Source organism: Phyllostomus hastatus, unplaced genomic scaffold (assembly GCF_019186645.2).
Source record: "Phyllostomus hastatus isolate PE091 unplaced genomic scaffold, TTU_PhHast_1.1 phas_contig_40, whole genome shotgun sequence".
NCBI classification, from domain to species: domain Eukaryota; kingdom Metazoa; phylum Chordata; class Mammalia; order Chiroptera; family Phyllostomidae; genus Phyllostomus; species Phyllostomus hastatus.
Genome location: NW_025333872.1, coordinates 59588941 through 59615779, shown reverse-complemented (window position 1 = coordinate 59615779; position 26839 = coordinate 59588941). Strand labels below are relative to the sequence as shown.

The 26839-nt window shown below is 44.6% G+C and overlaps 1 protein-coding gene and 1 long non-coding RNA gene across 3 annotated transcripts in view; one reads left to right on the top strand and one right to left on the bottom strand.

The window, feature by feature from the left end:
• TRAF3IP2 (TRAF3 interacting protein 2) overlaps positions 1-26839 on the top strand; it is a 37461-nt gene that overhangs the window by 3523 nt on the left and 7099 nt on the right. Inside the window, exons 2-6 of the mRNA XM_045843244.1 lie at positions 7878-8696; positions 17643-17835; positions 19985-20175; positions 22264-22352; positions 26004-26072. Of these exons, the coding sequence (XP_045699200.1) occupies positions 7886-8696; positions 17643-17835; positions 19985-20175; positions 22264-22352; positions 26004-26072 (1353 nt within the window). The 5' untranslated portion in view covers positions 7878-7885. The remainder of the gene's footprint in view (positions 1-7877; positions 8697-17642; positions 17836-19984; positions 20176-22263; positions 22353-26003; positions 26073-26839) is intronic.
• Positions 553-26839, bottom strand: part of LOC123821642 — a 67170-nt gene continuing 40883 nt past the window's right edge. For both annotated transcript variants that reach the window (XR_006786151.1, XR_006786150.1), the window contains 2 exons: positions 6128-6262; positions 553-4424 (listed from right to left, as the gene is read on the bottom strand). This is a non-coding gene — a long non-coding RNA (uncharacterized LOC123821642). The remainder of the gene's footprint in view (positions 4425-6127; positions 6263-26839) is intronic.

The following is a 26839-nucleotide window of genomic DNA, read 5'->3' as shown; positions in this document are numbered from 1 at the left end:
ATGTAAAAATCACTATTTAAATGTTTCTCTCTTACACCAATAAAAAGCAAATTTTAAAAAAATTGCAAGCACTGGCCAGTGTAGCTCAGTTGCTTGGAGCATCATCCCATAAACCAAAAGGTCATGGGTTTGATTCCCAGTCAGGGCACATGCCTAGGTTACAGGTTTGGTCCCTAGTCAGGGAACGCACAAGAGGCAATCAACTTACATTTCTCTTCACATCAATGTTTCCATCCCCCCGCCTCTCTCCCCTCTTTTCTCTCTCACTAAAAGCAATGAAAAAAAAAAACAAAACTACCTTTAAGGCCTCTACACTTTCCTTGATTCTCATCTCTTCCATTCTCCTTCCTTCCTTTCCATCCCTTCTTTCCCTCCTGATTTTTCCTTTCCGCCCATTCTTCTCCTTTTCCCTGGGTTCTGGCCTGAATTAATCACAAATATGTGTGTGGAGAAATTGTATCTGAAACAAGCAAGCAAACAAAAAAACAACCCATGGGCTGTTTTGAGGTTGTTCTCTTAACGTTTATTACCAATGTCCAACGTGACGTAGACGACTCATTCCCATTAGTCTATCCCCTTCTTGTGTAATGGCTCAGAGGACTTCAAGAGCAGCCTTCTTCAAATCCGGTCAGGTCACGCTATGCTTCCTTTAGCCTGATGTGAGTCATACTGTGCACAGTATGAACAAGGGCCAATAAATGTTCCCTGGTCTCCAGGGCTCACCATTGCTTCCAATCCTCTGGCAAACCAAATGGAAGAACTGCTCTGTCTGGGAAATTCTGCAAGTAAACTTGGAAGTATTTCTTCACTGGAATTTGACCCTGGGCCAAACGAGTTCACTCAAAACCAACTTCTATGAAGCAAACTGATGTTGTGAAAGTTTGCATGCAATTGGGCAGTAAACAAAGAACATTAATGAGTTTAAAGAGTTTTTTAATCCATGACTTTCAGACACATAAGAAAACTACTCCCTGTGGAATGAAGTAAGAAGACCTTGAGTATCTGTCGTTGAAAGTGTCTGATCCAATTTGGATCTGAGGATCTTTCTCGCTCTGAGTTTATATATTTATTTTTAAAGTTCACCTGAAAATATTCATGCTGCATGTGTAGGACTCTTCAACCCTATTGTTGACCCAAAGAACACTTTAAAAAAAAAATCCAAGCAGCTGGCTTACAGCCGCAAGCCTTGATTGCTCGGAGCTGGTGATGTGGTTTATTAATTACTCAGGCTGCTCACTGCTGCCCTTCCTCTGTTTCTCACTCTGCTATTTGTCTTCTTCCAGGGACACAACACCTTCATTAAATCCCTTCCGTCCTTGCCTCCGAGGCGTCCCCTGGAAGCTATCCCCTCTCTAGATGCATCACCATTTATCATCACCCTTTGTTTGTGCTCTGTCAACTAGTTTTCAATTTATTTTGAATTCAGTTTATGATTAAAATTTAATGAGATCCAATCAAGTGCCTTGCTCCAATCAGGATGCCTCTGCAGTCTCATCCGGATCCTCCGCCGTCCCAGCATGAAGGGAAGCCCCCACAGGTTCCCAGCCTGGCCGTTCTTTATGCAACACAGGCGGCCTGTTTTCACACCTCCTCACCTTCAAGGTGAATGGTTCTAAACACATTTGTTCCAGAAGCTTCTACGGGTTACTCGGCTCCCCCCAACCCCTTTTTCCCCACCAAATTGCTGTACAACTTAATGCTTCTGAACGAGATACAAAATGGTTAAGTGCACAGGCTCTGGTGCTGACCTGCTTGTATTTCAATCCCATCTATGCTCCTTGCTGGCCATGTGGCCTTGGGAAATTTACTTAACCTCCCTGTGCCTCAGTTTCCCCATCTGTAAAATGGTACAGACAGCAGCTATCAAAGACAGTGGCTGTGAGGATGAAATAAGTTAATACATGCAAAACACGTGGAACAGTATTTGGCACATAGTACATATTCAGTAAATATAAACAACTATTATTAACAAAGTGCAAGGTTGCTTAAGCAGATCCATTTCACAAGGTTTATATTTTGATTTAACAGCATAAAATCAAATATCAGAGTTCAGTAAATAAACCACAGCCCCCAGGCCAAAGCTGGCCCCATGGTCTGACATAGGCCCATGGCCCAAATTGGTTTAAGGACCAAGTGGGATGATATGTATCAAATATGTCAGAAATGCACATCAGTTCAAAAAGATAAGATCTCCAAACATTAGGTTCATACACCATTGTTAGCATCCAGGTATAAAACCAGCAAACGTAGTGTAGAAAGAGTTCCAAAGCCCAGTCATTTGTTGTAAAGATAATAACGAAATAGCTTATGTATTATTTATTTTTTGAGAGCTTGATACAGTCCAGGCCCTGCAGTCAGCACTATGTTAACATATTCTTTTGTCCTCACACACACCTAAGGGGGAAGTGTTGTTATTTTCCCTGTTTTCCAGATGAGAAGAATGAGGCCCAGAGAAGTTAAGTAATTTTTGCAAGGTCACACGCCCAATCATTCAGCCAACAGAGAAATAACTCAGACCTGGGAGGTTTGAATCTGGAGCCTATGCCTTTAAATATGGCACATTTTCCCACATCCTAGAAATGTGTTGAGTCAGGGTAAGCCCATCTGGGCGACAGCAGCCACAGTTAACTGTGAATATCTGCTGTTTCCACACAGGCCAAAAGGGGTCTCACGGTCCAGCAGGAAGGTGGGTTGGGGATGGGGGGAGCAAAGGACCTTTTTAATGAACTCTGAGATCAGAAAGTAGTGTTGAGAGGAGTCACAGACCCTGTTTCAAGAAATGAATAAAGTCAGGGTGTGCGGAGGGAGCAAAAGGATGCTGGGAGCAAACATGGGCAAAGAGTTGGAGACACCTCAGGGGGGTGATGGAAAGAAAGGGGGAGAGAGGGAAGGGAAAGAGAGTGGGGAATTCTGTGAATGGGATACCTGGGAGCCTTGTCACATGGGATGTCAAGTCTGCTGCCACCAGTATAAGATCTGATCTGCAAAACCAGGCTACCCTGGGGTAGAGTAGAGGAGTAGAGAAAGGTCTCAGGTACAAGGGGGCAAAAAGGAAGCCAAAGAGACAGATTTGGGCAGAGAAAACTGACAGAGGGATTTGAAGAAAGGTGGGGTCAGAACCCGAGAGCAAGAACCATAGCTCATAGCTCAAAGGGCAGTGAGATCCCAGAGAATGAAAAATTACTGTCTCTTGAGTCAGCTCAGAGTGAGTCAGAACCGGGCTAGTTTCAGCCTAGCTGTGTGTACTTGGGACTAGCCTGTGTTCCTGGCTTGCATTCACCCCGCACCCCCCAAGGGAGATGTTCTTGCTCTCCGCGGATTGGTCTTTTATATTTTAAGGGACATGTTTACGCTCCTGGGTGGTCTCAGCAGTGCCACGTTCACACATCGTTTCTTAATCTCTGTGAACATCAGAATCACTAGTGGAGCTTTCCCTTTTTCTTTTTCCTTAAATCTTTTAATAGATATATAGCCAGTTGGCACAAGGTATAAAATGCTCTGAAAAGCAAGTCTCCCTATTGCCCCTGTTCCCAGCCCCCAGCTCCCTTTTCGGAGGCAGCTGCTGCTCTGGAAGTCCGACCTCGCGGCAGACGCAGCCTCAGATGGGACAAAGGGCAATGTGCTCTGTCGCGCGCTCTGCTCTTTCCTTCCTTTAACTTCGCAGTAAATCTCGGAGATGGTTCCACATGCGTTCACACAGCACTTCCTCGGTCTTTCTTAAAAGACACTGAGTGTTCACCGTACAACGGGACAACCGTTCTTTAAAAAGTCAGAACCTCTTTGGACATGTGGCTTGTTTCTAGTCTTCACTATTATAAACATCGCCGCATTGCCCAGCTTTGTGGCCGCTTCATTTCACATGATATGCACCCATCACTGTAGAGGAAATTCTTAGAAGTGAAATTGCAACGTCAAAGGACATAAGCTTTTCAAATAGTTTCTACCAAATTGTACAGATTACACTCCCCTCAGCAAAGTATGAAAGAACCTACCAGCGGGTGGAAATCAAACAAAAATATACAGGAGTCTGGGCATCTGTACCGTGGGCCTCCGAAAGAGATTCTGAGCCAGAAACCCCCCTGGGTTCCCTCCACCTCCAGCCTCTCTGCTTCCCCCAGGGATCTGCCGCAGTGAGGCAGATATGGCCTCCAGGTCCGACAGGCCTGAGCTTTTCTCCCCGGCCTTGGAACTGGGAGCCCAGCACTCTGCCTAAAGGGCCTGTCCAGGGCGGTGCCAGCACCGAGGCTTGCAGGGGCCTGGCTGGCAGGGACCTGGCTGGCAGGTCTCCCCCCCTCTCTGGGGTCAGACCCTTCCTAGGTCATAGCTAGAAAACAGGGTTCTCCACTTGAATCCAATGTCCTTCTTGTTAGGGACTGGAGCGCAGGCCGCGCCAGGGTTACAACCATGTCATCATGTGGAGAATCCTGGAATAAAATAGGGAGAATGGAAATGGTTAGAAGTGGTGAGACACTGAGTGATTTTTTTAATGTGTAGTATTTTTGCAATATTGACATTAAAGACCAAAAATAAAACTGCCAAGAGCTAGAACCGCAGCTCAACCCATTAATCTGCCATTGTCCTCTGATGTGGTGTTTTTGTGGAAGTGTTCTTGGACACCCTCGGGAGGGCCTCAGGCTGGGAGGGGCCCACGTGGTAGGTGCATGTGCCCCTCCCTTGTGATGTTGGGGGCCAAGCTCTGAGGACACATGACTAGAGCAGCCACCTTGCTGTCCGTCACATGTTCCTGTCACACTGGGTGGTGGAATCACCTTTACTCTGCAAGTAGGGCTATGATCCACTCTAACCTCTGTGATCCACTCTAACCATGGTTGGGACCTCTTAGGCATGGCCCAGGCCCACCTTGGGCCTGACGCTGACTGGGCACTTATAAATATCAGACAGGAAGAAAGCGAAGAAGAGGGAGTGTGCCCATTTGGCATAATTTGAAGAACTCTGAGGACTCAGTCCACCAAATACTTCGTGCTACCTCTCATGGATCCTGACGTCCTCACTGTCAGTGATCCTGCCAGCCACACAGATCTGTCACCTCTCCAAAGCAGGTATCAATCATTGATTCATTCAACAAATATTTATTGAGCTCCTACTATGTGCCAGCTATAGTTCTAGGTGCTGAGAATATAGCTGTGAATAGAATAATGAAAAATCACACCCTTGGGAACTTTAAATTCCGGGGGAAAGAGGGGTGGCAATAAACAAAGAATGTAGTAGATGTTTGTGTTTACAATATACATTTAATAGCATGTAAGATGATGATAACTGCTAGAGAGGACAGTAAAATAGGGTTGAGAGGGAATGAGAAGGGCGTGTAAAAAATTTGGAAAGGGTAATCAGGGAGACCTAATTGAGAAAGTGACAGTTGAGTAAAGAAAGCAAGGAAGCCATGCACTGTGTGGGGGAAGAATGTTCTGAGAAGTAGAAATAACAAATGCAAAGGCCCTGAGGTGGGGCCTTTGATCTCCTGTATTAGTTTGCTCTCTTGATCTGGATCACGGGCAACTTGAAGGTAGGGATATGTTTCCTACGACTTTAGAAATAATTTTGATTACCTTTTGCTATATACCCATTTGTCCTCTTGAATTTTGCATCACTAGTAGGTATTGCCTATTGTAAATAACTTTTAGTTAAGCTTATGCCTAAGGAGGACACACAGCATTGAGTTGGACACATAGCAGGGTTCAGTGATTATTTGCTATTTAACTATTTGATAACAACATGTTTAAAACATCAGGGTCCTCTTTTTTTTTTTTTTTTTTAAGGATTACTAATCCCATAGCTTTCCCGAGAGGCTGCTGATTACTGTGCCAGGTTTATTTACTGCCATCCCAGGGACCGGTTTTCACTGTAGGTCCATCCTACCACAGAATGGACCTCGGATTTCCAGTTATGTAACGTGACCGCACCTGTCACCTTTTTTGTTAGCTCCCTCCAAACCCCTGAAGGCTCCTCGTGGAGAGAGTAGAATTTGCAACTTTCCTTGTTGTTTAGGGAAGCACTTCCTAGTTATTCACATTCAAAAACCCAGGGAGAATGTAAACAGCAGGTGATGAAAGCGAATCCCATCACTAGCAATATTGAGAGAATTTAGCCCTCTTTCTAGTGGGCTCACCTGATGTCCTTGTGCCTCCCACCACTGTGGGCCCACAGATGCTGGCAGATTACACAAGCTCAGCCAGCCCTTCAGAAAACGCTTGGTTTCCTGACCAGCTGAAGAACATGTTGCACGGCATATCCAGTTTCAGAGCTGTAGAAAATTGTAAGAATGAAAGGAAAACGATGGTGAGCATTGAAAAATCACAAATAGTTGAAATATTTGTGGTTTTGGTAGGTTCCCAATCACCTTAGGTGATGAGATCTCTTTTCTGCAGAGATGAGGAGAAGGGCCCGCACAGTCTGGAGCGCAGCCTGGGAAGGAGAGAAAGAGGAGACAGGCAGGGAGAGGGGGCCAGCCAGGAGTGAGAAGCTCAAGTTTTCTGTTGTGCCAGAAAACTGTACAAAGGTCATATGCAGCAGATGGGTAAGGTTGTTACCGAGTGTGGGCAAGAGAAGAGTATTGGCATCCCTTTGGCACACAGTGGAAAGACAGATTCAGGTATCATTCTACAGGCAGTGAAGACAAAATTGGTGGGAAAGGGTAGGCCCCACCTCTGCTCTGAGGGGGAGCATTTGAAAATGCATGCTGGTGTGTTGCCACTGGGTTAGACACAGGGCTTTGGAGAAGGTGAATTCGTATTTTTCAAAACTTGTCTTAGAACAATAGCTGAGGTACACCATGATTTTAGGCACAGTAAGCCCTCAGTAAATCTTGGTGGTTGAGATTCTACACAGATCCAAGATATGAATTTAAAAACCCACCCCCCACGAGCACCACCCCTTTCTCTGTGTGGCATTTAAAGTATGCTCAGTGCAAGGCCTGCAACGAACAAGCCTCTGGGATTTTTCCCTTTTTCACGCCCTTGTCCCCTCCCAGGACACCTGCTCCTGCTTGGGAGGGGAGCACAGACCTCAGTCACTCTCACGCCTCCGGTCTCTGCCAGCTGTCTTCCCTCCCCTGCGCCTCCGTGTCCTGGGGCTCCATGGCAATCCAAGAGGGGAAGCCAGTTTTCTTCCTCATTTTGTTATGTCGATTAAGAGTTCCATTTCCACAGGTAAAACCAGTACTACCTGGGCTGTGGGCTAATGGCTAGTTTAGCAAAGCTTGCTAGTTCAGCCAGTACATCCCAAACCAGATGCGCGCGGCTGTCTCCATTGCAGGGCACGCCGCCAGAGGAAATGAAGTCCTCTCAGCAACCTGCGGTCGTTCAGTGTTCAATGTCACTGTGACCTTTTCTCAGGGCTTTTAAGTGTGGGATTTCTTTTTTTTTCTTTCCTTGTTTGATTGGGCGATAGTCACACAGCAAAATTTTGAATGTCTGAAAGGTGAAAACTCTCTCTCTCACACCTCTCCCCCAGCTCAATTCCATCCCCAGAGACAGCCAGCATCGCACTGTCTTGTGTCTCCTCTGCTCACGGCCCAGATGTCTGCGAGCACACACAAAGCCGCACACAGCAGGACTCAGTTTCTTTCCTCGACACCCCGCCTTTGATTTCTGTCTGTCTTCCCCCGTGCTGTCTGCCGCGCGATTGTCCGGTCACATTTCCTGAGTCGCCATCCAGATACAAATATCTTAATACACACGAGTGCCTTTGCCTGAAGGACAAGTAAACAACTTTATGTGATTGGGGCTCTGTGAGCATGTTGGTGTCACACCACTGTTAATTTAAACCACATCTCGAATGAGGTCCCTTAAGGTCATAAAGTAGGGACTCCAAAACATGATCTGTCTTCTAAGACTGTGGCATGTTTTCTCTTCTTTCAGAAATTAGAATGAACCGAAGCATTCCCGTGGAGGTTGATGAATCAGAACCATTCCCGAGTCAGTTACTAAAACCAATCCCAGGATATCCGCTGGAAGAGGAGTCAGAACCACCTGCTCCACATACAAGGCACATGGCACCCAACTGCGTGTCGGCACCCAACAGCTTGTCCACACCCCAAGCCCCTGATTGTTCCTCAGGAGACTTTTCTCAGGCTTACCCACACCTGAAACTTTCAAACTGCCGGCGGCCTGTGTCCCAGCAGATCACCTGCCTGCGCACCAAAGTCCTGGCGGAGGGTGAAGACAGCTTCTGGAGGAGACACCCGGACTGCTCTGCAGCCAGCGAGTCTGTGGTTGGAGCCCTCCCACAAGAGCATCAGTTTTTATTTATGGAAAAACGTAATCAATGGCTGGGATCTCAGCTTTCAGCAGCTTCTCCTGACACTGGCCATGACTCACACAAATCAGACCAAAGTTTACCGAATGCCTTAGCAGACTCCTCAGGCCAGAGCCAAGACATGGTGCCACAGCCCCAGCTCCACAGGAGCCGAGCAGCCCCAGATCTGCCGACCATAGACACGGGGTATGATTCCCAGCCCCGGGACATCCTGGGCATCAAGCAGCTGGAAAGGCCCCTGCCCCTCACTTCTGCGTGTTACCCCCAGGACCTCCCCAGACCTCTCAGGTCCAGGGAGTACGATCCGTTTGAACCACAGAGGTATCCAGCGTGTGCACAGATGCTGTGTCCCAGCCCTTCCGCACGTGCTCAGTGGAACTATCAGTACCATTGTCCTGGAGGCCCCCATCACCAGGTGCCATGTAAGTGAGCCTTCCCTCTTTTGAACATTCTGGGCTCGGTGACTAGGTAAACAAGGTCAATGCCTCGTATCCACAGGTCAGCACAGACACGTCAGAATGCAGGGAGGGCATTTTGCTTCCCATAGGGCCTTCCGTGTGTGGTTGGATTTGCAAGGGGCTTTAGAAGAATACTTTATCTTGGCCCAAAACCTGTCCCACTTAGAGCCTGCTTCTCTAGAAAGCTTTAAGGGCAAAGAAAGTTTCTTCTGTCTAGGTTAATTTAACGGAAACCTGCCTAGAGGCAGGAAGATGACCCAAAAGACTTCTAGAAAACTTGTTTGTTGTCTTAATGCTTGGGCCTCTGGGTTCCTCCTCTGCATGCTTCCTTCCCATCTTAGATTTGGCAAAGGGGCCTTCAGCCAAAAAATCAGAATGTCTCTGAGACTCTGGATTCACGCCATGACCTGAAGATCACATTGCTCCTATGATTCGGTTGCTTCAGTCCCTTAGCAGACCGCAGCCACTCACCGCTGCCCTCTCTTCTAGCCGCACCCAGGACAGCAGTCCCCCAATTGGCCTGGCTGTTTTGTGCCCCAAGCATTTGCCCATCCAGGATGCTCTTCCCCTTGTTGTGCATTTGACCCAGCTCTACACCTCTTCTTCTTCTTAAGCAGCTTTATTGAGATCTAATTTACATGCTGCAAAGTTTACCTTTTGCCCATTTTAAGTGTACAATTCAATGAATTGTAGTATATTTACAGAGTTGCACAACCATCACTATGTACATCTTTTAAGACTTAGCTCAAGTGTTCCCTCTGAAACCTTCCTGGATGAGTCCCTCCCTCAGGCTCTCTGTATCGTTGTTTTCTGCCTGTCAGAAAGGAGGCTAATAACCAGTATGTACACTTGTCTTTCCAGAATGCAAGCTCTTGCACATCAGTAAAGATGTATTTTCAACCCACAATTCCCCAGCATTTAGCACAGTGACCACCGTATACTAGACTCTCAGTAAATTATTTCTGAATGAATGAATGAATGAATGAATAATATGTATCAGTACATTAAGCATCTCTGAAACCGATACAGTCTTAAATTGAGATAAAGGGTTCATCATAATCCTTGGTATTAAATCTCCACCAAGGCCACTGAAAAATAATGACAGGACTTTACAGATCAAACGCAGGGCTCTGAGACAGGACACTTTTCTTAGCACATAAACACTGTACCAAAATCAATTCAAGTGGTACAAGAAGAGTCTTTCCAGAGGCCTGACACCTAGTTTTATAATAAATTATAGAAAGAATTACAAGTGCCGTATAAACCACAATTTACATATTGTGCTTGTACATTTAGCTCCCTAAAGTGAATGGAGCAATAAGTAATTAATAATTTTCTTAAAGGAAGGAAATAGAGGAATTTAACTTAAAAGAAACAGGTAAGAAGGAACATGACTTTCAGAGAAAGGCCAGGAGGTGTGAAAACAGCAGGGCTTGAGGAGAAAGAGCCCTGAGGCCTAAAACCGAGAGGCAGGGTGGTGGGTGCTGGGAGCCAGCTGCTGGGAGTCGCGGTGCCACCGCCTGCTCTGTGTACCCAGCATTAGCACTCATGGCGGCTGGAGTTCCCTAAGCGAGAGAAACGAACCTTGACAGGGTCAGGGTTGCCTTTATTTCTCAATGATTTCCAGGTTAAAGGGTGAAAAGAATACCATAAACTGCTTTTTTAAAACACTTATTATCTGCACTTAAAGATAATTTTTCTGATCACAACAGTAATATTTGTTCACGCTCAGAATCGGAATGTGCCGGAAAGTTCAGTTTGTATTTCCATCACCCAAATGTAATTCCCTATTAGGCTTTTGACGCATTTCTTTCTGTTTCTTTTTTCCTTGCTTATACATTTACTGTCAAATCAAACTGGTTTCCAAGGACATTCAGTGCACTTCTTGTGGCATCATTTAAAAACGCTACATAGTATTTCATCAGATCAAGCTACTAAATTGTTTTCTTCTCCATTGTTGGACATTTTAAGTAGTTCCCAGTTTTTTATCCAATAAGCAATGATGTGACAGGCATTATGTACATAAGTTATCTGCACCTCTGATTAGTCCCTTAGATTAATGTGTAGATGTGTGAATAGTCAAGGGCTTAGTGATACTAAATCCCAAGCAGTTGCTTTCATCTCCTCACAGGAGAAAGCTTCATGGTGACAGCCAAAGGAAGGTTTGGCTCATTGGAATATGAGGGTCCCAGGAAGACCTTCCTATCTGAAAATATCTTCCCATTGAAGCCTAAAATGGCACCGTTAACAGTCCAGTCTTTGGAGGTAGGCCTCGCCCGCTCTGGGCAGGCTCTCTTAAACTGCAAACGCTCCCGTCTAGGGACGTGTTTAGCCTCCAGTACCTCACGGCCTGGTTTCTTTCATCAGGTCCCTTCCCTTTGCTTTCTGTATTCTTTCCTTCTACTGAGGGGAGGGAGGAAGGGGCCGCCTGGGATCCTGGGAGTGAAGGGAGGTGATGAAAGGCAGAGAGGAGAGAACTTGGACAGGAAAATGGAACAGTTCACAGAAAATATACAAATAGCCAATAAACATATGGAACCAAGCCTAACATTACTAAATTCAAGAAAAGTTTATATGCACAAAAATTTTAGAGATACGTGTTTCCTAATTAGGTGCACAGAAACTAAAAACCTTGAATGGCAGCCAGTGTTAGTGGGGTTCGGAGAAGCGGGCACTCCCATGTGCTCTGGGCAGGAGGGGCCATCGGCAGGACCCTCCAGGGAGCACGCTCACTGCTTAGCAAAATGTAAACGTGCTTCCTCTTTGGCCCCACAGCCTCCCTTGTAGGAGTCTGTGCTACAGAAACATTGGACAAGCGTGTGAAAACACATGATCGAGGATGCCTATCAAAGCACTGTTGCACTAGAGTAAAAAGAAAAACTAAAATCCCTATCACTAAGGGGACAGATAAGTAATCTGAGTGGCTTATATAGTGGACGACTAGGCCCCTGTTACAGAGTAAAATATACATTCTGACAGTAAAAAAAAAAAAAAAAGATTAAGTGGAAAAACATGCAGTGTTGATACATGTTGTTTTTAAAAACTATAGATGTTTAAAAACTATATGTTAAAAAATCTGGCCGCAGCCATTAGAAGTGGTCATGGAGGAGGGGGCAGAGATGTAAGAAGAGATGGGGGAATTTTCCTTCTAACTCTATATACTGTTGTTAAATTTGTTAGAGCAAACAGGTATTACTTTTATAATTGAAAAACAAGTAAAAGTTAGAAAGAAAAAAGAAGAGTAAGGGGAAATGAGAGTATACAGGGTAGCTCACCCTAATTCACCCTAAGTGTGCCTTGGCCCTGGCTCCCAAGGGCATCTAATCATGGGGAAGAGGGTCAGGGTTGGGTTCTTTTTGTCAAGGAAGCCCAGTGTTTACGGTTTTTCTCCAGAGCAATGCGAGCCCAGAATATGCCATGAGGCCCCAATAGCAAAGGCTCCAATGACAGTTGCTGTGAGGATTAAACGAGATGATGAATTAAAGATACTAGGAACATGGCTGTGTTTTAGTAAGCCCTCAATAACTAGCAGCTCTTCATTATTGTTATTATTTAAATTAAAATCTTGCAGCACGGCCCTGTAGAGGGCTCCTCGACTTCCAGCTTCTTTTTGCTGCTACGGATTTTAAGTATTCAAAGCATGTGTACAATGCTTAGTTTCATGTCAGGGCTATAACAGCATTTAATTGCCAACAAAACCACTTCAAAAGAACCGTTCACCTAAGGGATGCTTGTGCAGTTGGAAACCATGGCTACGTGGTTCTACTCGGCTTTAGAAGAGCATTACTTCCTCATCTGTTAATGAAAATATAAATAAATAATGATCACCATGCAAATGGCATATCTTCGCTTTTGCAAGTTAAAGCAAAAATGGTTACTGGTCTCCCCTTTCATGTGAAAAAAAAAAAAAGTTTTCAAAGCAAGTGAAAATGAAAAGTGGAAGTAGTCCTGGGTTCCCTTCTCCCCCCAACCATTGCAGAAGGCGGCCTGAAAATCCTTCTGGGAGAGGCCACCGGAATAGAGATCATGGCTGTGCAATCAAATGAAACCCGTAATGCAAATAAATTAGGAAAAAAGGAACATATTAAATCTAAAGAGCCCCTTATTTTTACTATGCAATTCCTGCTTTATCTACCAAGGAGACTGAATGAAATAAAACTGTGGATACATACCTACTGTTGCTCACGTGGACCCCCCCAAAATGATGATTTGTGTGCTAGAGTGTACACACAATCAAAAGTAAGGAAAAGACAAACGGGGCGTGGGGGAGGAGGAGCAATGATGGAGAAAGGAGTTGCCCCTCAGAGCCCCAGCTGCTGGGAGTGAGCAAGTTCCTCTAACAGCATGTGTTGGCTGTTTTGTTTCCTAACTAAACTGCATCATATCATGATGTTTTTCAACAACTTGAAAATCAGATTTTATTTGCTCTCCCATAAACTCCTATAATACCAGTCTTAATAAGGAAGAAAAATGTTGAATGTTTTGTCTAATGGAAAACCTCATTAGGATTTGGTTTACAAATTCCAAGTGGTAAAAACCCAGTAACATGAAGACTATGTGTACCCAGGCCAAGAGGGTCATAAGACTGACAAATAACATACCGCTCTGGGCACCATTTATTATTCTAAGATGTGTATTGTGTCTTGTGATTAACCCCGCCTCAGAACCGAAGAGCTACCACGCTAACAAATCATGTGTATGTCACACCACCCACCACCTCCTATTCTTCATCTCCCACAGAATAAACTCTCTTGACGGGATTTTAGACACTGGGGACAAGTCCGTGGGGGAGATTTTCTGGGCAGCAATTCTTAAGTCTACCACGTAGGTGGCTGCTGACTTGCACGCCTCTCTTCATACACTAACGAGTGTGGGTTTGTGTTTCAAAACAGACACCCACGGACACACAGATTTTCTCTCTTTCTCTCTCCATTTATTTTGAGCTACTTAAGGGAACTGTATGCTATTTATCTGTGTTCACCGAGTGTCCAGCCATAGAAATTCAATAATATTTATTGAATGAATAAAAAGAAACCTGTTCCCTATATCCCAGGGAGAGGAGTGATCCCTAATTGTGAGTACAGTCTTTGAGACATCCAGCATTGGCAAGGCCATCTCTAATTGTCTTACACGAGAGGGGCAGAACAGAAGGAGGTCAATGGGGTTTGGAAACAGAACTTTTCCATTCATGTATTAATTTGTTCAACAAATATTGGCCAAGTACTCTGCTAGGCACTGGGTGTACATTGGTAACTATAACACATGGTCTTTTCTTCTGCAGTGTACTGGGAGACAGATAAGTAGAAATCAGCAAACAAAACAGGTAGAAGCGATAACCAGGTGTTAGAACAGGCACTAATAGACAGGGAGGCCAGAGGAGGGCTTTTGGAAGAGGACGCATCTGAGTTGAAACCTGAAGGATGAGAGGGTCGAGGAAGTGGGAGCTTGCTAGGATCCCAAAAGTGAGCCAGCAGAGCTGCAGCAGGGTGAGCAGGGAGAGACTTGATATGCTAAAGATGATGGATGCAAGGCTAGGTAAGAAATTCGGATTTGATTCTAAGTTAATTTCTTTAAGAAAACAGAACATTGAACTCTATAATCCTGAATAAAGAATTTAGAACAGCGCTTGGCATGTAGCAAGTACCCAATAAGTGTTGGCCATTATTATATATGTGGCACCCAACGAAACTAGTAAGACTCCATCAAAATGGTACTTGCCATTGAAATGATTGAAAATTGAGCAATGAAAGATATTCACCTATCTGCTAAACACAGTTTTTATTTAGCAACTTTTCTACACAACCAGCCAAATTCCAGACAAAACCAAATTCCACTTACAAAAAGGAAAGCTTATGTTTGATATATCCCCTGCTATTCAATATTTCTCTTTTTTTTTTTTTTAACAATCAAAGGGCAGCATAGAAGACTATATTGTCAGTGCCTTAATTTAAAAATAGATGAGGTGGATCATTTCATCTGCTCATATAAACCTTAGGTTTAAGTTTTTACCACAGGTGGCCATTTCAGAAATGGAAGTTACAGCTAATCAAACACTTAGCCCACATGCCTTGGTGATTTTAATGATAAGATTTGTTGCTATGAGACAAAAACGTGTTGTGCGGGAAATAATCTGTTAGAAATCATATGACCTTGATTCAAAGGCTTTTGATTAACAGCACTAACATCCGCTTTCTGGAAAAGAAACAAACCCTATGATTAGAGCTTGGTAGTCCTTTTAAAGCAAACAAAACCTTATTAACCGCTTATTAATGGATATGGGAAGCAAAAAGTGCTTCAAATATTAAAAACCTTCAAGGCCACTGGCAAAGCAAAGTTTCTCTTCTTTTGCCTTGTCTTTGTTCTTCCTACTTCCTGAGGGAGGCACTGAAAAAAGTGGACAGCAGATGAAAGTAATCTAGGAGACCCAAGGCCTAGCAAGCAGGTTGTGCCATCCCGAGTGGCTTCTGTGTGTGTGTGGAGTTGGCTCGTATGGAAGACTGTAACTCTTCAGTCTTCATTCATTCGTTTATCGAGCATCCCCTGCAGCCAGCACTGTGCTTGGAGACATGACAAACATACACAGTCTGTGCTTTCACAGAACTCAGATGCTAGAAGGGAAGGCGGACAAGAAGTTGATAAGCAAGAGTCTTGCTTACTTGAACAAATATGTAAGTGCTGTGAAGAAAATAAAATGGGGGTGGGGGGATGGGATAGGACAACTAGGTGAACAGGTGATATCTGAGCTGGGCCCTGAATGACAAGAAGTTGATCTGCAAAGACATAAGGCAAAAATATTCTGGGCAGAGAGGATGGCAACTGAAGGTCCCAGAGGTGGGGACAAACTTGGGGTGCTCAAGGTGAAAAAAGATGGCCAGGGTAGCTGGGGCTGGGTGGGCGCGCAAGGGCATGGAAGAGGTAGGAGACCAGAAGGACCAGGACCCAATCTCACAGGGTGGATTTTAAGTGTGATGGGAATCTCTAGAGGGTTGTTCCTACAGCTGGTTTTGTGGATAATCCACTTGTGCTTGACCTGGCTGAAAGCAGGGCTGGCCCCGTCTGGTGACCTGATGGCAGTGGTGCTTTTTGCCCTTTCCCAGCTGGGAAAAAGGAGCGGCAGTAGTGACTTGTCCTATTGGCCCAAAACCTGCCATCTGGACCCCTTGGGACATATCTGACCAGCCCCAGGAAGTCTGTCAAAGCAAAACCTGCATAGTGTATCTTGTATTAGAACACAGGGGTCTCTGTCTGCCCACTTTGGAGATGCCCTCCAAGTCGTGGTCTCCTTTACTTGTCTGGGATAGACCCAGGAAGTTCCTTTTAGCCTCTTCCCCTTGCCTAAGCCCCCAATGTCATGGCCAGCCCTTAGCAATAGCAGGGCAAGGGTTACAGTCAGGGCCAGAAGACAACCTGGGCTGGTGGGGAATGGTTACTTTTGCCAGAGGAAGCATGACAAGAAGGACCTGGCTAGTGTCACAGGTCAAAGCAGACAACAGATTGAATCCAGGGAATCTGAGCATGCTTGAGTGACTGCCTTGGGCATATTTCCAGAGTCACCCAGCCAAGTTTCCTGCATCCAGACAGTGATGACCTCAAGGAAGCCATCCAAGTGAACACAAATGCTTTCTGTCTTCTGGTCTGTATTTGAGGACATCGTTCCCCTGAATGTTCCACTGAAAACGTCAATGGCTCCTGACTCCTTACCAAACTAAGAATACAATGACTGGCCATAGTCTCACCCTCTACATTCTGGTTCCAACCGTCCTTGTCTGTTTCTTTCTTGCTTGCTTGCTTGCAAGTTTTATTGCACCTTGCATGTATCCTATCTACAGTGGGAAAACTTGATTATTACTTTTTAAAACCAGAAAAAAGATTAAGGCCATATATATTTGTGAAAAAACAAGGTTCCTTCTTTCCCTAACTGGCTAGGCCTCCTGGATCATCCAGCTTCTTATGTGGACAGAGGTGGCAACGCTAGGCTCACAGGAGGTGCTCACGGCTCATTTTGCAGGGTTACCCACTTGGCTCTCTCCAGTTCCCTCAGAGCCTGGGCCCACCCCCAAGGCACATCCCCACCTCTCAGACTTCCCACACCTGAGCCACTTTGGGCCTGGGCAGTCCCTCAGAGCCTTCCTCTCTCAGGTGTACCTGGTGCCCTGCTTCCCTCCTCTGGCCTTCGGTGCTCTTCTCTCGCCTGGACAGGCAGGCTGCCCTTCTTCCCTCAAAACTCTGCTGCTCCTAGGGTTGGTGGGACCAACTTTCTCCTAGGCTACACAGTCACATAAGTCCCTGCCAGGCCTGGCTGTGCTCCGAGCCCTGCCCTCTCTTTACTGACCTGGCTTCAAGTCCACGTAGGCTTTAGCAAGAGAGGACCAAAAACATTGGGTGGTATTGCCAGCTGGTTGGCTATATTCCAGAGGTATGAGTCCAGTTTTCATTCATTTATTTCTTTGTAAAAGAAAGCAGTATGTGAATGGCCACTTGGAGAGAAAAGAGAGAAAAGTAGTGATTCTGTATCTATTGTGGGGACAATTTTTCCTAGCCGTGGGCTCTAGGAACTTGGGGGAATTACGGTAGGAAAGGTGATGTGGGAGAGGTTCTTCATGGTTGGATTATCCTAAGTATCTTATTAAAATAGGGGCCTGTGTGGAGCTTTGCACTTTCCAATTAGAACACCAAACTCGGGATTTCGTAGATGTTTTTATTTTAGAAAACACTCACAATGACTCAATTTAATAAAAACTATCAAGTAAGTGACAGTACTGAAATATGGCAAACATCGTAGAGGTGGTAACTGACGCCTGGAATCCTCAGCTGGGATCAAGGCAAACATTTTCAACGAGCTTACCTCTCCTTTCACACGAAGGGGCTAGAGTCAGTCTTCCCTGTTCTCTTGGCTGTCTTCGTCTACAGATGGCCACAACTACCCTCGGGCAGCCTACCAGCAAGTGATCCAACAACCCCTGCCTGGGCAGCCCCCACCGGGAGCCAGTGAAAGAGGCCCGCACCCTGTGCAGAAGGTCATCCTGAACTATCCCAGCCCCTGGGACGAAGGAGAGAGGCTGGCTCAAAGAGACCATTCCTCCCCCGGGCTCCCGAGGTATCTGTAAGTATTAAGGCTCCAACCTGCAGACAGTCTGAACATGAAAAAGCATGATGCCGATGCAAACAAGGTGCATCAAAACGCTGTTGCTTTACTCCCCAGTGTAGTGGCCAAGCCACAGAGTGGAACGCCCCATGCAGACTTTTCAGGTCAGGAGGAAAAGGAAGCTGGCTGACAAGAATCTCTTTACCAGACTTATAAAGCCACTGATGACTGATCAAAATTCTCTTGAAAGAAAGGCCCTTCAGGTGCTGACTCACACTTGATTCTTTTACCTTCAGATCACCTGACCTGTTAGCCCATGAGATAGAGTTTTAGTTTTACTGAGAACGACTTCCACTTCTAGGAGGTTCTTTTTTTACATCCCTAGTTTGTGTGCCTGTTTACACCCATTTCTTACTTTGGAATTTTAAATTCAATTAGTTCCCAGTAGAAATTTAAAATAATCTGTGATTTTCTTTTGTAACCAAAGCATTCACACTTGTCGAATGCCATTATTAGGTCTTTTCTATATTTCTTCCAGAAAACCAATTCTGATTTTTCTTGACTGCAATTGTGTGGCATTTCACTCATTTTTCTTCTCACTGTTGTCCTTTGATTCTTCTTCAAATTTCACTTTTCTCTCAATTTATGTATCTCAAATATGTAGGAAAAACTCGTAAATGGAGCTTCCCAATTTATGACCTTTATCAAATGAGCAAATGTCTTCTATAACAACCAAACAACTTGAGGGATAAGGGGATTTAATGCCAGAAGGATATGGAACTGGATTCCTATTAGCAGAAGGCATATTTTGTAGAATTTTTGTCTCTGTATTAGTAAAAATATAAAATAAAAATAACTCCCTCAAATATTAAAATTTTAGAAATATAGTTTGGATTATGTATAATTTTATTTAAAATCCTATTGCATACATCTCAGAATTTCTGATAACCTTTTTGGGTAAAAATATGAAAATATAAGCAATAATCTATTAAAAATTGGCATATGCACATATTTTGCAATCTTTTTTTAAATTTAAAATAATCTCAAACACAAAACAAATAGAAACATCCATGTTCCTACTACCTGGAAATGTAAAGGAAATTTATCAGTTAGAATTCAGCAAACTAGCTCTAGCTATTTTAAGCAGGAGCTTCATTTGCAAATTAGGTGCTTACAAAATTATTGGAGGTCGGAGGAGCAAACTTGAGGCTGGGCGTCCAGGGACGATCCCAGAGCAACACCCCAGCAAAGGGCACCAAACAGGCTGCTTCCTTTGTTACGGCCAGAGCGGCAGAGGATCAGAAAGTCACCGTGGAGCCCACCCCTCTTGGCCGCGCTGCCATGGTACAATCCAGAACACGGTGGCCGGCCGCACTGCAGCTCCTGCCTCGCCTCTGTGCCGGCTGTGTCGGCACTGGCCAAAAATGGACACCCATGCCCTGACCACAACACTGCGAAGCTGGTAACGGAATACTGGGCTGATTCCCGGGGAACTCGGCACCACATGACCGCACTTATCGACAGAAACCACAGAAGTAGCAGAGGAATGGCTTCCATTTCCTTCTGACTTCCGAACCTCACATGAGTGTGTCTGACGGGTCTTCTGGCAGAACGTTCATAGGGATCCCGGCAACCAAAGGAATAGTAAAGATGCCAACCGACCATGCGGTAGAAATGTCCCGAAAGGATCTTCAGTATCAGATGTTCGTCCATATATTAACAACATAAATGCTTTTAAATTTGCATGGCCATTCTACTTTTTGATACATAATTAGATGTTCTCTATCACGAGGTAAAAGTCCTTTTTACCTGAATGCCTGTAACGCCAACCTCGTATCACAACATATTATGTTTTACTGGTGGCCTTATAAGCCCTATCCGTGAGACTTATCCTCCCACTTAGGCACTCCTTGAGTCGAGAAATCAAACCCTGCTTTCCTCTTTGGAGCCCTAGCACAGACCCTTACTCATGGCAACCTGCCCCATTGCTCATTAACTGAAACTCCATGGAGCAACCCTTGACCCTGTGGCTCAGAAAAAAAAATGGAAACAGAAGAGAGAGAGAGAGCTCACTGGTATCTTCCCATAGTTTTGAAAGCCTTCCTGTTTCTCAAGGTGTGCCTTTGTTGAAAATGAACATTTTAATTGTGAATGTATTCCTTTCCAGGGACCAGCTGCATGACCAGCTGCATAACCAGCCACATAACAGAGCTGGAGCCCCTGAGGAGTCCTGGGAGTGTCCTGCAGAGCTGAGACCACAGTGCCCCCAGGCTCCATTTCCAGCTGCTGTCCCCAGACCCCCTAGTAACCCTCCAGCCAGGGGAACTCTGAAAATAAGCAATTTGCCAGAGGAATTACGTAAGTTGTTTGCAGTGTCTTTCTTCTTCTTCTTGTCCGACCTTATACTTTGAGAGTGCTTCATGATTATTCATCCATAATCTTGGATATTTCTCATATATACAGTAAGAATAAAATGTACTTTTTTGCTCTTTGCTAAAAAAGTAACCAACATTTTGTAGAATGTTTTTAGTGATTTGGACTCTACCAGCAATACTCACAAAGTGCTTACCACTAGATTTTCCTAAACACACATTCCAACAACAAATAAACCCAGTGCTTTTTCCCTCTTCCAAACAATGCTCTTGAGTGGACTTGTCCCTGGGTAAATTGATTGGATACCCATGTGGTATTGGCCTGGGAACTAGCGTCTCACCATAAATTAGCAGCAGCCATCAAGAACGAGGTCATTTCCTGCAGGGATGAACAATCTTGTTGGGAAAAAAGCAGTCTCACATTCTCCTTGCTGCCTTACAACCAAACGCAAACTAAGACTTTTATTTAAAGAAACATTTGACTACGTGTCAGGTAATGCATTCCTTTTCCACATTTTGCAGCTAGAAACAAAAAATGTTGAAATATCACCAAAATGTTCTCCTAGTAAGGTCAGTAAGGGGCAGTAAGGTCTAGAATTTTTAAGAAAACAGCCACCACTTGTGAAATCGTTACATTCTGCCATGCTTGCTCAATAAGCTCGGGTTAATTTCAAGAAGTCTTGTCCAAATCTGGGCACTTCTCTGAACTAAACTTGAAAATTAAACCCTTTACATGTACTCATTCCTAAAATCTGTGCTCCTTAGTCATTTAGGACTGAACGATTTCTATTACTATGACCCATCGTTGTTTTTCATTCAAAAACTTTTAAAAATCTTCTTAAAATCTTACGCATTTTAATTTTGAGAATTTCTGAAGAATGGATGCTACCCTGAATAGGAGATAGTCCTGGCATCAGTCTATAAATCATAATTGTCTTACCATAATCTGTAAAGGGTGTCCTAAATTTTTACATAGGAATTGGTTGAATGTTGGGTGTTGAGAAGAAAAGAGGTTGAATGCCATCGATACACCTGCCTCCTTAAATGAGCCAGTATGACCTTTGTACACTCTTGCATTTGAGAGGCATGTTTTAAAAAATAAGAGCATAAACATAGATTAATATATACAGACTCATATTTTCTCCCCAGCTCCACCCTCTTCTCCACTCTCTGTCCCAGGGCCTTCCTGAGATTTAGCGGGTTCATTCCAGACCAAAAACCAACACACAAAGATTTTTCATCTACCACATTAACGTGCTAGCCAGATAATTTCCCCAAGGCTTAAGCCTGAGAAAACACTGATTCTCATGCTGACTGGGTCAAATGGGGAGGCACAACGCTGTCTGTTGCTCTAGGTCGACCTAGGGAGCAGCAAGGGAGGCAGTGATGCCGAATGCCCAGAGGCAACGTCTCTCCTTTAAGCTGCTGAAGTTGTACTGACATTTCTGACTTGTGCTTTAGTCTACTCCAACTTCCTGGCCTTCCCCCACCACAAGTGGATGCGGAGGGAGGGGGGCAGAGGGGGTGGGGAACCCCCTTCCCTCTTCCCTCACTTGCTCTTGTCAAGCAAGAATTCAAGGCAGCAGAGAGCATCATGAGATCAAAGGAGAACACTGCAGGGTGGCCCCTTAGTAAGATGCAGCTTCTTGGCCTGCTGTAGAGTATTCCTTAGGCACAGTGCCAAGTGTCTCTAAGAAACCAGGTGGTGGCCTGATCTTCAGGACATGCAGGTTGTGGGGGTGGGGTGGATGTTTTGTTAATGCATCATGTGGTTTTTCAGACCCCCTTGGCTTGTCTCAGCCTGCCAGTGCTCTCCCCTGTGCCTCTTCTTTCCATGCACCCCTAGTAGTCTGCAGGCCCTCGGACGGACCCCTGCTCCTCTGGGCTCACAAGAGCTATGTCCTGAGGACAGCGATCCATGCTGCTGCATGCACACGCCCTTAGACAAACCCCATCCAGAGGCTCCCTTTATTATTCTAGAACAAAAGACATTGCATAAAATGTACAAGTGTTGTTCAAAATGTAATTATTATTATTTGACTAGTTTCTAATAAGTGTGAAAAATCTCTCTTAGGGAAAGTCTTTATCACTTATTCTGTGGACACAGCTATGGAGGTGGTGAAATTTGTGAACTTTTTGCTAGTGAATGGCTTCCAAACCGCAGTAAGTATTTTATTCAAAGAGAAGACTGAGCAATTAAAATGAATGCAGAAAAAGAAAAACAAAAGGAGACAAATGATAATAGCTGTTAATGTTTTAAACTATACTATTTGATTTGTGTGATTATGAACTAAATACTTATAAACTTAAGTAATTATTTTTTAATTCTAATGTATCCAAAATCTCCAGCATGTTTTTCTTGCACACTTTTTGAGTGAGTGACCCCGAGCACCCCTGAACAGCCCAGACGTACCTGACCCCTGGCCTCAAGGAAACACCAGCCTCCTGCCACACTCTGTAACCTTTGCCCTTTTTCATGCCTGCTTAGATTGTGCCTCCTGATGCAGGAGGCTGCAGGCTTTACCAGGCCTCCCGCCTATTTTACAAGGTCTTTTGTTGGACACTGGGCTGTGAGGTTTGAAACAGGAGCCCTGCAGCCTGGGCCCCTACTGTGCACAGCTGCCTTTCTGCATCTGGACGCAGCAGCGATGCTTCTACTGCATGGCCAGGTTCTCGGCTGGTCTAGTCTAGTTCCAGGGGAGGTAGACAGCCCAGCCCTCCCATTCACTGTGATCTTGTCTCGGGAATCTCAGGAAGCACACGCTCCTCTAGTCCCCTGCAGTGCCTTGCAACAGCTTAAAGCCATGTAACTTTTTTTCAGAATAAATAAAATATCACAGGAGCCTACTTGGAAGGCTGGCTTTCCTCAAACACTGAAATCACTTCTTTTCCTTCCCAGAGGCTTCCTCTGGGTATTTAGTGATGGTGAATTCTAGAGGATGGCAAAAAATGAAGGGAACTATCTATGGATAAGAGCATTGAAGGATAAAGAGGGAATATTTAGTAAATAAATGTCCATTTTAAATATTTGACGTTATTTAAGAGGAGTTTTTATTTGAATATTTTCTTTATTCTATAATTTTTTTAAAATGGAAGTATTTGAAAGTTTAAAAAGTCATATGGTTTATACACTCCAACTTCATGACTATATGGAGGCCAACATTTCAATTTCTCATTTCTGGAATAAGGTAGTGCTGTGGCAACCAAGACATAAAGCCAAATCACAGCACAGAAGGCCAACATTTCAGAAAAGATCTTACTTTTGGTCATTTCCAAATAAGTGCACTGATTGCCTCAGGAGAAGAGGACAGGTTTTTGTGACCGTAATAGTCAGGGGCTGCGTAGGCAGAATCTAAATTGCTCCTTCACCCTTATCACTATGGAGCCCTGTGGTAGAATCCCACATCCCAGTCCTGACAGCTAAGTTACTAGATTGATACATTAAGATCTCTTTAGTGGAGAAAAAACTTAATGGGTAATTTAAGGAGAGTTTTAAAAAGGGACTATTTTTAAAACGCTAGGTACGTTTTGGGGAATCCACAGGGAATCTCGCGATGTCCTGGGAAGAGTGAAAGTGGGGAGGTGACGCCACTGCGCTACCACGCCGAGGTCTAACTCGGCGAGCAACAGCGGTTGCTGCAGCCTGGGACAGGTGCCTGCACTGCCTTGCCGGGGCTGCCATACAGTACCCCAGACTGGGAACAACAGAAACTTATTTCCTCACAGTTCTGGAGGCTACAAGTCCAAGATCAAGGTTTCAGTAGGATTGATTTCATTCTGAGGCTTCTTCCTCGGCTTGTAGATGGCCATCTTCTCCTGCTGTCTTTACTTGGTCTGTCCTCTGTGTCCTAATCTCGTTCTATAAGGATGTCTATCCTATGGGATCAGAGACCACCTACCTATACCACCTCATTTACCTTAATTACCTCCTTAAAAGCTCTATCTCCGAACATATTCACATTATGAGGCATGAGTGGGGGCGATTAATACTTCAATGATTGGGGGGCTACACAACTTGGCCGGTAACAGTGGCCATGTGGGGAAGATGGCCTGACAGAAGCTGTGGACTGTGGTAGAGGTCTGGAGAGACAAATGGATGATGGCCAGTACACTGTGCCACCCAGAGTGTCCAGCTCCCAGCAGGAAATAACTGAGGTGCTGGGATAATAATAATAATAATAACCATTTATTGAGTACCTACATCGCGTCTGGCATTACGAGATGCCTTTTTCATGTTTACTCCTTTTAATCCTCTCAACCACCCTAGGTAGTATGTTTATTAACCACATATTACAAATGAAGATAATAAGACTTAGAGAATTGTAGTCATGTTTCCAGAGTCAGGAGAATAGGACATGTAGAACCAAGAGTACAGCCAAATTGTCTGTCTGAGCCCCAACTTCATGGTGCTTCTGTCGTGTATAACAGAAGTAGATTACTGGCACAGGAAGAAGGAGTTAACAAGAGCTTTTTCGGGATTACTTGACGTAGTCATTGGATGTCAGACATTTTAAAGCAGCAGATGGTCATCCAAACCAAAAGGAATGCCATTCCATGTTTGCCATCCCGTCAGTAGAGGACACACCCTAAACCTGCATTATGTCCTGTGTGTATCTGCCAGTTTGGTGCACGTGAGGCATGATCTCGTTCTAGGAGGCCTGGACCCAGGTTGAAGAGATAAGGCAGACAAAAATGAGACATCTAGTGAAAGAGAGAATGTTATAATAACATTCTTTGTGCAATACCACTGTGGTTCATTGTCCAATACCACTTGTGGTCACACTGGGGTAGAGTTTGGGGAGGATTCAGACAGCAGGGGGTCTTGCACTGTGCTTTTAGGGTGCAGTGCAAGGATGCCAAAGTAGGGAGTAAGCATGTGGGGAGAAGAGAGGTGAGACTAGAGTGTGGATGGCACGGAAAGCTTGCTGAATGACTAGGACTCAACTTGATCAGTCCTAAATTGCAGAATGCCCTTTAGGACAACCGATTGGGGAGCAGTGTAGCTGAATCAACTCACACCGCCTCAGGACACTCTCCCTGAGTCACCCATTCCAGCATGTAATTCCCCTTCCAATCAAGAGCCCCCTATACACACTCACTAGTCTCTGGCTGTAGGACAAACCTGAGCCCAAGAAAGGCCTTACATCTGGTCTTATGTAAAATAAAATAACTGGCTTCTCTCCCCTTCCAGTACTACTTCAAAGACTTCATTTAATATGTCTTTTCAAGGCCCAATTTGTTTACCTCTTGATTTTCATCATAAACCTTTCCTCCACCATCTTAGTAATTGTTTGTGTGACTATTCCTTGGATTTGCTCCAAGTCTCATACAATCCTTTATAAACATATAGATTGAAACTGGACATAATACCACAATAATGACCTGATTAATGCAAGTAAAGCATCACAATTGTATCTTAATCCTTGTACACTAAGATGTTCCAGAATCATGTCTGCCTTTCAAACTATATATGTATATATAGATATAGATATACTTGGTTTGTCTACTATTGGCTTACCTCCAACTCGGTGGTCCTGGTCTCAGATTTTTAAAACATAATTATTGTGTAGGCAAAGATACATTTTGATGTATACCTGTGCATCCTAATTACAGATTTTAAATAATTCAATGCCTACTGTTGTTGAAATGGGAAACATTTTAAGAAAATTGTACTTTGTTTTTCAGACTTACATGTTCCTCCTTGCAAACAGCATTAATATTTTTTTTAAATGTATATGGTCTCGTGTTTTCTCTTGCTCAGCATCAAGATAAAGCTTCTCATTAAGAGCCACCTCCCACATCTTTTTCTTGTAGATCGACATTTTTGAGGATAGAATCCGAGGCATTGATATCATTAAGTGGATGGAACGCTACCTTAGAGATGTAAGTACATTCTGAAATTCTGAGTTTGTTTCCCGGTGAGAAAGACAATTAGCTTATGAAGCTATTTTATGAAAGAAGCGCTGGCATACCCCCCACCCGAGTCCCAGGCTGAAAAAGTATCAACAAAGCCTCCCTTGTTGGCAGCCCTGCAAGGACTTGGAAAGGAAGGATGGGGTCGCCCTCCTGGACAGGCACCGGCAGGAAATAACGGTCAAACCAGACACAGGTGGTTGATAACAATCAGAGCAAACAATTTTTTGACCAGAATAGGAAAGGAGGAAATGAAGGCGGGAGTGGGGAGGGAGCGGCAGAATTCAATTTAATCTGAGGCCACCCCGAGTGTTTTGTAGGACGGGGCTGAAGAGCTTTCCCAGGCACTTTGTGCTTTAACAAGATAGAAATTGATTGTTGCCAGCGTGTCCAGTCCGCACTCTGGCTGCTGCCTTTGGAGAGAGAGGCTGGGGCCAGAGCATCAGCAGGCTGGGGTTTTGTGGCTTTTCCTTTTGTCTGCCACCTGACGTTTGCTTTGTGCGGCAGGGTCTGGTCCTCCTGGCTGCTACAAGCAGGGCAGGCAGGAGCGCGGTACCTGGCAGCTTAGATCTGCAGGAGGGAGGGGGGTTGTCGTTGCTGCTGTTGCAGAGCCGTTTTGCTATGTTGCAGAATCACTTAGTGATTCCGGCTTTCATTAGCCATTTATTAGTGATGGCTGTGGAAAATGGTGGACAAAACCGCATCCACTTAGAAGAGTACATCTTAGAGCCATTCAC